At 44.5% G+C, this 13,522-nt stretch overlaps 1 protein-coding gene across 2 annotated transcripts; it reads left to right on the forward strand.

Moving 5' to 3' along the window:
• Window positions 1-886: 886 nt before the first annotated feature.
• On the forward strand, window positions 887-11,681 carry LOC132986560 (transcriptional repressor RHIT-like). Of its 2 annotated transcripts, none has more exons than XM_061053019.1 (5): window positions 887-1,378; window positions 1,829-1,959; window positions 3,552-3,731; window positions 5,768-5,834; window positions 7,678-9,122. In XM_061053019.1, exons 1-5 carry the CDS (start codon window positions 1,090-1,092, stop codon window positions 8,481-8,483), a joined length of 1,473 nt encoding a protein of 490 aa, XP_060909002.1. In that variant the 5' UTR covers window positions 887-1,089; the 3' UTR covers window positions 8,484-9,122. The 2 variants fall into 2 exon arrangements, with proteins under 2 accessions (XP_060909002.1, XP_060908993.1); XM_061053010.1 differs by lacking the exon at window positions 7,678-9,122 and adding an exon at window positions 10,081-11,681 and having other exon boundaries at window positions 891-1,378.
• The last annotated feature ends 1,841 nt before the right edge of the window (window positions 11,682-13,522 follow it).

Here is a 13,522-nt window from a genome sequence, read left to right on the forward strand (position 1 = left end):
ACCAAAGCCATAGCCTTGAAACCTGCAGTTCTTTAAATGTCCGCTAGAGGCATACTGCAGCGTAAATACAAGCAGTTCTTCAAATGTCCGCTAGAGGCAGACTGCAGAGTAAATACCTGCAGTTCTTCAAATGTCCACTAGAGGCAGACTGCAGAGTAAATACATGCAGTTCATTGAGTGTCCACTAGAGGCAGACTGCAGAGTAAATACATGCAGTTCATTGAGTGTCCACTAGAGGCAGACTGCAGAGTAAATACATGCAGTTCATTGAGTGTCCACTAGAGGCAGACTGCAGAGTAAATACCTGCAGTTCATTGAGTGTCCACTAGAGGCAGACTGCAGAGTAAATACAAGTGGGCGCGCACTGTAGCTGTTCCCACTCAACGTTCTTGAAGCCAAAATACGCCGCTTAGGGGCGCTTCCATCTTGCGATTTTGACGTCATTTGGAGCCAGAGTCTGCGCAGTAGGGTCCGGGGGCAGGAGGCCTGGTAACACGCCCCGCCCACTTAGCATACTGCCCTGATGACTTACGCAGCCCAGCTACGCCGAAAGCGCTCTGCCGGTCTACAAGTCTTATTATGAAGAAATGTGTAAGTACAGTCTATGGTTAGAACATGTTAGCGCTTTAGAGTCGTGTGCAAGCAAAAGGCCCATGTGCATCCAACTCCTCAAGAACTAGGGGGACAGAATCAACTAGTAATAGCCTGACTAAGGCAGTGACCATCACAGGTGCCCCTTTTTGAATCCGAGGTTTAATAAAGATATAATATCTTAACGAAATTAAATACGCTACATCAGTTTGCCTTGAAGCACTTCTTACTACTTCCACACGGTTGTGTGGCAGGTCCGCTCCTGGCCACAGGGGGCGCTGTGCTTCTGTATTCATATTTTCTGCTTGTCAAATACAGTCACATGACAGCTTCCTGTAGCCTTATCAACAAAGACTCCTCGCCTTCAGGATAACTTTTCTCCGTTGTTCCTGTACGGTACAAACAGGTCGGGATGTGTCTCAGATAACACCGCTGTGTGTTAACATCGCTCCTTGTTGTTTTAGGACAGAGACAAAGCACAGAGCGGAAGTTTAAAAAATGTCGGCCGCCGTGGACTTCCACTCTCAGATCGCCTCCATCATGGAGGTGCTGGCTAACGCGGCCGTGGCGGAGATCTGTAAGGTGGTAGACGACGGCTACGCGGTGGTTCACCTGGAGATGACCCGCAGCCAGAAGGAGAGCGAGTTCCTGCGGAGGAAGATCAAACTGCTGGAGCTGCAGGTCGCCCGGTACCGAGCCGAGAGGGTGAAGGCGGCGGAGGGATCTGTGAACAGCCGCTTCCATGGGGTCCGCCTCTTCAGCCGGCAGAGCAGAGACTCAGCGGCCGGTAAGAAGCCCCGACACCCGGCTGTTACTCACAGTTAAACACCGGTCAGAAAACTGTTCAGAAAGCTTCTAATATACAACAGTTTAATATAGCTAACAATGTACAAGTTCAACATAATCCAAGAGGGCTTTCACCAGAACATAGTCCAGTTTATATATTGTATGTGCTTAACTCTGTTTTAATTAATAATCTATGACGGAGTGTAAGAGCTACATTGAAGGACAACAAATCAGATAATAAAGAGGTTATACTACAAGAATTAAGTGTAAAAAGTTGTACTTTCTGAATAATATATATCCAATATTAATAGATAAAAGACATAATTTAAAATACTAATATTGTTTAATAACATCACAGTACAGACATGGATTCATCAGCCATGATCAGACTCTCACAGGTGGTTCATGTAAGTGTTATTAATGTGTTTCTCCTCCTCCGGTTACCCATCAGGCCCCTCTCTGCAGGGCAGGACCAGGTTTTTGAATCGGGGTCCAGCAGCCCAGCAGTCTCTGCAGAAGACCCCCCCTATAATCCTGGACCAGGACCCTGATCAGGAGGTCGTCACCACCACTAAAACTGAGGTGATTATAGCAGAGCGCACAGACAGAAAACAACGTCTTCATGCAGGTCTATGGCTCCAATAACACATACTAAAGTGCTGCCTACTACGTACTCAAACAGTGCATACTGCGTACTAGCCTGACGGTAAATATGCAGTTAGCAACATACTCAACTAAAGGTCACAGTAACAGTCCATCAGAAACATGGACCTGATCCTTCAGGCTTCGACTTTGGTTGTGGCTTTTTGAATCTGTGTTTTGCGTTTGTGTTGTGGCTTTTTCAAATTGTTTTGCATTCGCCTGACGTCTCCCAGCCACTGTATTAATGTTTCACCCAAACAACATCTGTTTAAGCCGTTTTCACATATGCACTCCGGATAATATCTAGATAATTACAGGAGGACCGCGCCGGAGATTCTCCCGACCTAGCCGTTCACATATGCTCCTCACAGCGGGGGACTTTCCCTGTCAGAGGTGGGGGGGGGGATCGGGGGATTTCCTGAGGTAGGATGTGACGTAAATAAACAACGCAGAAGTAGCGGCCGAAGCAACAGAGTCCCCTACACAACGTTATAATGAGAATATTTGCCTTTATATCAATGCTATGTGTAGTCCAATGGAATGAAAACATCCACAAAAAAGAGGAGAACAACATACTGACGAACAGAAAACATAATGCAGCCGTTTAATTATGTGCACAGAGATCGTAGAGGTCGCGTGGAGACACTTTAGCCGGTCACTATATAAACGTCACTCGGGTCCCATTGGCTCGAATTGAAATCTCTGGAGTATATGCAGCCGCGTTCAGACATCAGCTCACTCGGATTTTCTGCAGAAAAAATACTAGGGGTCTGGCCGGAGAAACTCTGGCTAAAGTCCGGTGAAAAATGCAGCTGTTTGCGTTCACACATAGCCTAAAGAACCTCCGGGTAGCCAAATCTCCGGAGTTTTTCAGGAGATTTCCGTATGTGTGAAAAGGGTTTGTTCAGTGTTTAACCTTCAGATCTCTAGACTCATGTCTTGAAATATATCTGGGCGTGTTTTATATCTTTAAACTATTTACAGTATAAACTCTGTAAAAGGAGCCTTCACTCTACCTACTTTGTCCACAGGGGGCGCCATAGTCCACACAAACTGAACAGCTGCTGTAAATAAAAAATGAAATGTTTGATAATGATGCTTTTTGGTGAAACACTTCAAGAGGGAAGTCATGTATTGACTGCCTAACCTTATCTACTCTAAAAAAAATTGTTTAAGCAATTAAAGCGATATTTGAATTTTTTTTCCTAATCCAGTCCATGACTGGATTGCATAATTTAATCTTTTAAACAACCTGAATTCAAGATTTAATCCTGTTGAGCATAAAGTAAGGCAATGATGTGTTGAATAAGTGTCCAAAGTGAGGTTGGAAAAACTGTCTCTGCTTTTTATATAAAAAAAGAAAACAGAGTTTAAAAAAACCTTCTAATGTCTGAAAGTGAAAATTGAAATAATTCTTATTTATCCATGTAAACAATAAGCTGCAGGTTTAATAAAGATTTATAATATGAAAACAGCAGACATGATGAATTTGTGCTCTGATCAGATCAGGTCGTGATCCGTTTGTGTCTCAGTCTGCAGAGCCTGAGGAGGAGGAGGAGCTGCTCATAGTGAAGGTGGAGGGAGCCACTGAGACCGCCACCGCCCACCAGGAGGCGTCATCGAACCCCTGCATCAACAGAGGAGACATCGACCCCCCCACATCGCTCCCCACCACCTCAAAGGACGGCGGAAGACAGCTCAGTGAAATGGAGGTCAGTGGATCTGACGTCGTCACCTTTGTTGTCAGCAGGACACCTGAGACTGACCGCAGAGACCCCGCCCACTGTTCACTGATCACAGGAAGTGAAGTAAGAGCAGGGGGCGCTGAAGTGACGGCTTCCTGTGATGGTGTAAGAGACGGCAGGAGGGAGAAGGCGTTGTCTCTGTTAAAGGTGATAGTGATTGATGGAGGGGGGGAGGGGTCAGGTGAGACTCAGAGAGGGAGTGACAGACATGAACAAAAATCTGCCATGATGCAGCGTGCTGGGCAGGTCAAAAGGTCAGTCCTTCCTCCCAGTGACCCCATTGGACCATCCAGAGGAGGCTCTGCCTCCAGCATTAGCCTCTCCAGTAACCCCCCAGGTGTTTCTCTGCCCCGCCCAGCGAGCCTCCACAGACCCGCCCCCAGAGGCCTCCACCTGGCCTTCTACCACGCAGCCACAATGGAGCGTCCATACGACTGCACCCGCTGCACAAAGCGTTTCTTCCTGGAGTCGGACCTGCAGAAGGTCTACTTTGTATTCATAGAAACTGAACTCACAAACATGTCAACTTTTTCACTTCATTCTTTACAACTTTATATTCTAGTCTTTATTCACATGAATCATTGAACTGAAGAGAACAAGTTTGAGAGGATGCTCCATCTCTGCACGACCTGCAGTGACTCTCTGAATGAACCAAAGAGCATCGTTTGTGTAACAGACTCCTGCTGAGGATCTTTTGTATCATTAAATTATTAAATATTTTTGAAAATTTCCCTCACCTTGTTTATGTTTTTGTCAATGTATTTGTATATGTACAAAACAACTTTAGAATACACCACAGATCTTTTTTAACAAGCAGGGCGTCTGAGCTGCTTAAGTGTCTTAAACCTGCAGTATTTTTAAAGTCCAGCAGGGGGCGACTCCACCCGTTGTACAAAGCAGTCTGATTATCTAGAAGTCTATGATCAGATGTTCCTACTTGTCAGTTGATTTATTCCCTCAGTAAACATTTTCCTAATGAGGAAAGGGATCCCTACCATCCTATTTTTTTGGTACCCATCTGTTGGGGTGCCAAGAGTACCGATCCGACCCTAAAGGGTTCTTTGTTTACTGTGTCCCGTTCTTCTTCTTGAACATTTAACTTAATTAATAGCGGACTACACTGTGTTGGGCTGCTATGATGTCACACTATTACATAGCTGGCTCAGCTATATCCATCTGGCTTACACTCCACTTACCAAATAAGGGTACGTTTGGGCAAGTTTACCGTACCGAACTGTTCCAAACTGTACTAAACCAAACCCGACTGCTTGGTGGAAACGGGGTTTAACTATAAAGACAGAATCCATGTTTGAGAAGACTTTGTTTGAAATCTATTTTTAACTTTTATAGTTTGACCCTCATATCTGTTAAGATGGAGGAGGCGGAGCCTATGACCTATGCTGCAGCCAGTTGGCGGCGCTCCAAAGGCAAATGTTTGTGCTTCACTTTTTGGGAGTTGTGATATCAGCCATCTTCTTTTATACAGTCTGTGAAGAAAAACAGTAGACCACACATCAAGTGGTGGAGTCACTGTGACCACGCCCACTTAAAATTATTGAGTCATTGTTATCACCATCACTATTAACCCTTTATGGTCTATAGAAGTAAAAACCAGCATGTACATACAGTGTAAGAGCAGCTGTAGGAGTTCAAACTCCCGGATGAAATTTTCTCTCGTAGAAGAAGAAACATCTGAGACCATGTGAAATCTTGATTAACTTCTATTAAACATCCTCTTTATAATGTTTAACATGTAAACAAATATCTATACTCAGTGTTTTTTAATATGCCAATAAATCATATTTTCAAACAGTTTGATTTTATTGTGAAGCTGAAGTGATCGTCACTGTCAAAGCTGCAGTGTAAAGCAGTTTTGAAAATGTGGGATCATACTGAGCATATACATCTGAAACATAAACCCAGTGACTGCAACAATAATGAAACCCATCATGTGAGAGCACACTGTAACTTTGTGTCCTCTAAACACCTCCCTTCTCTTTCAGGCCCAGGGACGTCCGACACACCTGAGCAGCCCTCCGAGCGAGCGGGAAGAGAAGAAGGAGGTGACAGGTATTTGTCAGTCTATCTGTGACATCATATCCTGTAGTGGACCATTGAAACATTTTAACCTGCACTGATAGCTTCATACAGCAGCAGTGATGGTTCATTATTCAGGGTATAACAGGGTTTTTCCTGTATAGAGAATTTTTTGGCGCCCCCCAAAGAGGTTTTACCCAGCGCCAAAGGAAAATCTCGAGCGCCAAAAGAAAAGAAAGACAATTCAAATTGCAAATCAAATCCTCTGTGAATGTATGTTAAAAATGTCAATACATTAAACGACTGTTGAACAAGCAGAACATAAACTTAAATACGACGTCTCTGACTTCTAGCAGTCATCTCCCCTCTCATCCATTTACGCATGTGGCTCCCGCTGGATAGCCAGCTGATTGACTGTTAGTTTCTTTTGACTGGTTCCGGATGCTCTGCTGACACCCACAAGCGCTAAATGCGGGGTGATTTTCCGTTTGGCGAGTTAATTTCACAGAGCAATCCACTTCATGGCGGTAAATATTTATCCCAACAGTAATGTTAAAACTATACTAAACACGTAACAGCGCGTATAGTCACCCCCCAAAGGCCCATTCTGAGCCAGGAAAAACCCTGTGTAATTATAGTTTTAACATCAACATGTGTCAAACATCAGTTTAATCTTTTCCCTCAGATGTTCTGAAATGCCTCAAATCAAAATATGAAAATGCTTAAAATATCAGTCTGCCTTAGTGAAGTGACACACTGGAAAAAACACTTCAGTTTCACTGTCAGATTCCACGGCATCGGTTGAATTTCCATCTGAGCTGGGCACTCTGGAGCTTATAGCACCCTCTCTAGTCAATGCTCTTGTTTCCACTGCAGGCAATGCAGCCTGTCTGTCTCAAGCACATGCAGACTGTCCAAGAGCCTGCTGCAAGCATGGATCAAGCTGAATAGAGCAGATCAACCCGGACAGCAAGTCAGACAAGGGATGCATAGAGCATCTGGTTAATTTCAAAATAAAACAATATACAGACTCCCTATCAGATATCCCTTCACTTTATCAACATTATGCCAAAACAGGCGGTGACTGAACGCTGCACACACAGATCCTATGGAATCCACCGGTTACAGTAGTCCCTGACTCAGGGTTTAAAAGGCCTCTTAAGATACATACAAGTAAAAACCAACACTGGGTGACTGAGATGTTTAAGTCCTCAGTCAGCCCTGTATTAAAAACAGATGTGGATCTGTAGTGGACATCACTGCATGGGCTCAGAAACCCTTCCAAAAACACAGTATGAGCACAGTCCTTTGCTGCTTTCACTAATGTAAGCTGAAACTCAGCTTTCAAAGAAGAAACCTATATAAACCAGATCCAGACCACCGTCCCCTTGTCTTGGCCAGAGGTCATTTAAGATGGTCTGAGGTGAAGTGGAAAACTGTCCTGTCTGACAAGTCAAATTTGACTTTCTGTGTGGAAACAGTGGACGCCGTGTCTTCTGGGCTTAAGAGGAGAGGGATCATCAGGCATTCTTATGATCATATGTTCATACTTTGTGGCATGGGTAACCTGCACATTTGTGAAGGAAACATTAATGCCAAACCATAAATACAGGTTTGAGCAACATATGCTGCAAAATAGGCAACTTCTTTTCCAGGACAGGCCTTGTTCATTTCATCAAGACAATGCCAAACCACATTCTGCACGTATTACAACAGCATGGCTCCGCAGTAGAAGTTACAGTGACTATTTTCAGGGGTTGATGAATTCACTTGTCTGCTTTACAATACTTTGAAATACCAAAAAATATCATCACACTTAAGAAGATGGAGCCAGCAAATGATTGACATTCCTGTTTCGTACCTGTGCTCTCATCAGGTGACTCCCCAGAGAAAAAAAGCCCCACTCAATCACTGCTCTACTGGCCAGAGAGCAAGCAGTCTGGAGGATCAGAGCGGCCTTCTTGTTCCTCATACACAGCGGTCTCTGCAGCAGGAAGTTCATTCAGCCTCACAGGCAAAGTGAGGTCAATCCCAGAGCCTGACGTCATTGTGATTGACTCGGGACAGGATGGCTGTGGTGGTCTGATACCTGGAGCGTGTAGATGGGATGGAGTGGAGGGTGTAACCAGGTCTCAGAACCCCTCCCTGCTGTGTCTGTCTTCAGGGGAATCCACTTGGGACATCTCTGCCCACACCACCTCCCCTGTTACCATGGATAAAGTAAACCTCTCGCAGCAGAACTCATGGTCAGGAGTCCAGCAAATGGACCACTTGTCTGACCAGAACTTGGTCTACCAGTCACCCAACACTCAGAACCAGAATTCCTTGTCCCAGGATCCCAGCCTCCCCTTCCCCTGCTCCATCTGCTCACGCCGGTTTTCCCACCACTGTAAGCTCCGCATCCACGAGCGTGGCCACACCGGAGAGAAGCCACACAAGTGCCCTCAGTGCGACAAGAGGTTTGGACAGATGTGCAGCCTAAAGCGGCACCAGATGGTCCACACAGGGGAGAGACCATTCCCCTGCCTCCACTGCGGGAAGACGTTTGCCACTTCCACCAACCTGAAGGTCCACCAGAGCGTCCACACCGGAGAGAGACGCTTCAACTGCTCCAAGTGTGGCAAGAACTTCTCCTTCCTCAGCAACCTTATCCGACACCAGGCGTTGCATCGCAACAAGTGAAACAAAGAAACAAAGACAAAAGGACATGAAGACACAGAGAGACAGACATTAAGATAGAGAGACAAAGCTCTAATCAGCAAGAAATCCTCTATTTTTTGCAACATTGTCCAAAAACAGAAACTTTGTGCTGCACAGAAACAAATGACACAAGGCCAGAGAAAGACACAGACACAGTGATACAGAAAGAAAGGAAAAGAGACAGAGAGACACGGATACAGAGACATATCTATAAATAACAAGACCTTCCTTCTTTTGTAACCTCATCTGTCAACTAGCGCTGCACGTTATATACATAGAGACACAGAGACACAAAGACACAGGGAAACAGAGAGAAAGAGACCCAGAGAAGGAAACACAGGGTCATCCCACCGGTCCACACTGATGAGAGACCGTTCCCTGTCCCCACTGCGGGAAGACATTCCCCACAACCTGAGGAACCACCGGAGTGTCTTTTCCATAGTGATGTATAGATACAAAGACCCAAGGACACAGAAACCCAAAAACAAAGAGCATCAATGACCCAGAGGCTCAGAGACACAGTGATAAAGATAAAAAGATTCAGAGACACAAAGACAAATCCATAAACTAACAGCAAGAACTTTTCCATATCTGCAACCTCATCTGTCAATAGGTATACAGGTATATGCTGTATCATTTTATATACTTTAATAATCACACAGAGGGAATTCAGGTTCACAATCTGTTATTGAAAGGCATGCTACTCATATACATAGACTCAAAACAAGACCCATGACCATGCATTAATGAAGAGATGTCAGAGGGACGAGGCTGCACAGAGGGTTGCCCTGAGCAGTTGGGAGTTTGGTTCTCTGCTCATTGGCAGTACTCTGGATGTGAACAGTCACTTCTCCAGCAATCAGACCCAACTTCCATTCTTTGGTCCATACTGGGACTTGAACTGGCAACCATCTGGTTCCCAACCCAAGTCTCTTTAGAATGAGCTACTGCAGCCTCTGTTCTTTAAGCCCTCTTGTCTCAAAATGTCCCCACAAATCTTGCCGCTGAGGCTCCATGAATTAAAAAAAACAGTGTTTGTTCTTTTGATCGTATAAAATCTGACTGTTTTCGTTCAGCTCAGGGATACATCGTATGTAAACCCAGTACGGGGGTCAGCACAACTCCACTCCACATCACGTTGTCTAAAAATATGATGGATACAAATGAAGGTTCTCATGATGTGTTTTTGTGGTGCAGCTGATGTGAAGAGGCGCCTGTTTCCATGCTCATCATGTGCCTTTTGTGTCTTTGATAAATTATGTTGTTTATTGGGAGTTGTAGTTCTTATACAAAATACTGGCACAGCAACACAGCTACAACCAATAAATGTGCCATGTAAGATTTATAGTTGGGGTACAAAAATGTAAGCATTGACAGCAGTCAGTAGTCTGAAGAGACTGAGGTGGAAGGGGGTGGGGGGCATTGAGGCTTGAGACCCCTGAGTGCAGAAACAGCTGATGATGTATATCAGTGTGTCAGGTGTCAGAGAAACACACAGCTCTGAAGTGAAACCTTATAAGTGAAAAATATTAAGACCTTTTATGTCCTGGTTCTCTTTTCATACCTCTGCTCTCATCAGGTGACCAACAAAGGACTGCCCACTTGCTGCTTGACTGGCAGGAGAGCAGACAGATTGGAGACACGGAGTGGCCATCTTGTTCCTCGTACACGGTCAACTCTGCAGCAGAAAGTTCATCAATCAGCCTCTCGGGTACTGTGAGGGCACTTCCTGTCCATGCAGGTTCTGACGTCAGAGTGATCGACTTAGGACAGGACAGCTGTGGCGGACCTGGAGCAGATGGAGGTGATGGAGCTGATGGTCTGAACAGGTCTCAGTTCCCTCCCCTGCTGTGTCTACCTCCAGGAAAATCATCATGGGACATCTCTACTGACAACAACCCCCTTGTTACCATGGAGACAGCTGACCTACAGCAGCAGTGTTCTTGGTCAGAAGTCCAGCCAAGGGATCACTTCCCTGATCAGAACATGGTCTACCAGACACCTAGCACACAGAAGCAGGAGTCTGGGTCCCAGGAGCCTAGCCTACCCTTTGCCTGCTCCTTCTGCTCCCGCAAATTCTCACACCATTGTAAGCTCCTCATCCACGAGCGCACCCACACTGGAGAGAAGCCATACCAGTGCTCTCAGTGCGATAAGAGGTTTGGCAGGGTCTGCAGCCTGAAGCGGCACCAGATGCTTCATACGGGGGAGAGATCGTTCCACTGCCCCCACTGCGAAAAGGCTTTCCTCACTTCTGCCAACCTGAAGAATCACATGATGTTCCACACTGGGGAGAGACCGTTCCCCTGCCCCCACTGTGAGAAGGTGTTCTCCAACCCCACCAACCTGAAGAACCACCGGATGGTCCACATCAAGGAAAGACCGTTCCCCTGCCCCCACTGCGAGAAGACGTTCTCCAACTCCACCAGCCTGAGGGTCCACCAGAGCGTCCACACTGGAGAGAGACGCTTCCACTGCTCCAAGTGTGGCAAGAACTTCTCCTTCCTCAGCAACCTCATCCGACACCAGGCGCTGCACCGCAACAAGTGACACAAAGAAACAGAGATACAGGGACACAACATTATAGAGACACCAAGAAACGGAGACAAAGACAAATGTATACAAAGACATTAAGATAGAGAGACAAATATTTTAACAGAAAAACTTTTTTGCAAACCTTAATATCAGAGATACGAAGATATAATGTGACACAGACATGCAAAGTTACAGTCACACCCCAGATTTAGAAACACAACTCATTCTTGACTACTTCATCTGGCAATATACACGGCACAGCCATAAGTGACAAAGACGCATACAGAAAGACAGAACAATGAAACACTAGACACTGCAAGACAGAGACAGACAAATTCACACTACAGTAGACAGTAAACCAACACGTACACCTTCTGATGATGCATACAGGATAACAATGACCAAGCCGTCACTGAAATTGAACTGTTCAGGTGTGGATTTTTTCATACTGTAATAATGGAGAGATTGTTTGCTCCTCATTTCTTTGAATCTTTTCTTTAAATGTTTTATAAGATGACTGCTTTTTTTCCACGTTACTCTGTTTTCTTTGGATTTACTTTATAAAGCGCATCACTGCTTCTCTGATAGCTTACATGAGTCTTCTTTTGCTCACTGTTTGAAGTTTTCATTAAAAAAGTAAGTGATGTACTGGATCTTTTTTGTATAATGCATGGACAGAAAATGATACCACTAGCCCCTGGAAACAGTCTGTAGAGGCCCTCTACCCCTTTAAACATAGAGCCCCAAACTACAATAACTACACCGCAGTGTTTTAAGCCAATAAGCATCTTTCCACAACAACTGAAAAGAAAAACTCAAACAGAACATCGGTGCTAAACATGCCAACAGCATTTTTTGCAGTCGTCTTATGGAAATTGAACTTCCATTTGATATTGTAATTTCTTCCAAAAAATTGGATGAATTCCTGAAGAGCAGCTAAACGGAGGGAGGGATACTAACAGTTAGTGAATAAGAAAAAGACAATTTAACACTATATCCAAACTAAAGACATAAAGACCTAAAACAAGAGAACAGTAAATAAAAATCAAATACTTAACAGAAACCCTTGAATGCAAAATAGAAACGTTGAGATCGAAATTGGCTGCTTCAAAGCAAGTTTGACGCATCATTAACTGCTTCTTTTTCCACTAGAGGGCTCCAGAATAAGCCATGGGCACATTTTACTTATCATCGCCTGATAAAGATGTCAAAGTGACCGTTAGCTAATAGATCATTGTTTTATGATCACTGCCCAGAGATTAAATTCAGTGACTGGATCAGCTGAGGTGACACCGAAAAGCTCCCACCTGTCACTCAAAGAGGCCACGCCCCTTATTCTACATCCCTTTAAGCCTTACTTTATGTAAACAGGTGAGTTAGGATGGCACCAGTGGCCAAGTAGTTACTGTTTTTGTACTAGGCTGTAAACATGTATTTCTGCTGTTAAGTTGGATATTTTAAATATTGGGCTCTATGGGGATTGACTTTTTGGTACTTAAGTTTTAGCTTCATCTGTCAGCCCTGGTGGTTGTTGATTGGTTTAGAAAAGGTCAAAATGCTCCAGCAACACTTGTAGTAAGAAGATCAACTTTATTAACAATTTAGACCGACGCGTTTTGGCTCGTGGCCTTCATCAGGGTCATCAAGCTGGTTGTTGATTGGTTGTTATGTCAGAGTTCATGTCACATTGTGGGAGTGAAATGTTCCCTTAGTTCAGAGAAAGACTGCTGCTGTCCAATTTTATAACAACCAGCAGGGGCGTCACTCTCCATCACATACAGGACCTCTCTGTGTCAGTGTGAGATAAAGTAATCAGCCCCTCATTTATTGACCCTCATGAGAATTCTGTTGGTGCAGTGTCACTCTCTGTGTTAGTGTGTTATTATCATGTTTTTTGGCTCTACACTGAGCTGAAATTATCCACCCTCTCCATGTACGTTTTCACTGACATCTCTAAACACAGCAACTAGGGCTGGGCAATGATTAAAAGTTTTAATCGCATTAATCGCATGAGTTCCTGTGATTAATCGCGATTAATCGCATTGTTATACGCAAAATCCAATAATGAATTAAAAAGTAGTGTATAGCGCACTTTTATTGTAAATGTACTTCTCAACTTAAACAATGTAGTCAAAGCAAATAAATACAAAACTAAAGCTTATTGCATTCGTTGCAGTCTGGACGCAGAGTGGTGTGGGTCTCCTCTCTGCTCTGACTGCAGCTGGGTCTGCTGTGCGAGGCTATACTTGGCAGCCTGTGAGAGCTTTTGGAAAGGGGAGGGGCTCACGGCAGCACCCGCTGCTCGCTGAGGACAGTAACTGCAGAGCAACACGTGCTTTCACGTCAGTTTCTTACACCAAAAAAGTCTCCAATAACACCAGAAAAAGTCGCTAGATTTGTTGCTAGTAGCTGTTGACAAAAAAAAGACAAACTATTTCTCAGGACCTCAATGGGTCAGTAAGTCCAAAATAGTCCACATTACTGTA

The sequence above is a fragment of the Labrus mixtus genome, chromosome 2, assembly GCF_963584025.1.
Source record: "Labrus mixtus chromosome 2, fLabMix1.1, whole genome shotgun sequence".
Lineage (NCBI taxonomy): Eukaryota > Metazoa > Chordata > Actinopteri > Labriformes > Labridae > Labrus > Labrus mixtus.

What these genes read in the sequence shown, in the direction of transcription:
- LOC132986560 (XM_061053010.1), top strand. Translation starts at nt 1,090, where the DNA reads ATGTCGGCCGCCGTGGACTTCCACTCTCAGATCGCCTCCATCATGGAG. An exon ending in GAGCAGAGACTCAGCGGCCG is followed by an intron (nt 1,379 to 1,828) that starts GTAAGAAGCCCC and finishes GTTACCCATCAG; the next exon opens with GCCCCTCTCTGCAGGGCAGG. An exon ending in GACAGCTCAGTGAAATGGAG is followed by an intron (nt 3,732 to 5,767) that starts GTCAGTGGATCT and finishes CTTCTCTTTCAG; the next exon opens with GCCCAGGGACGTCCGACACA.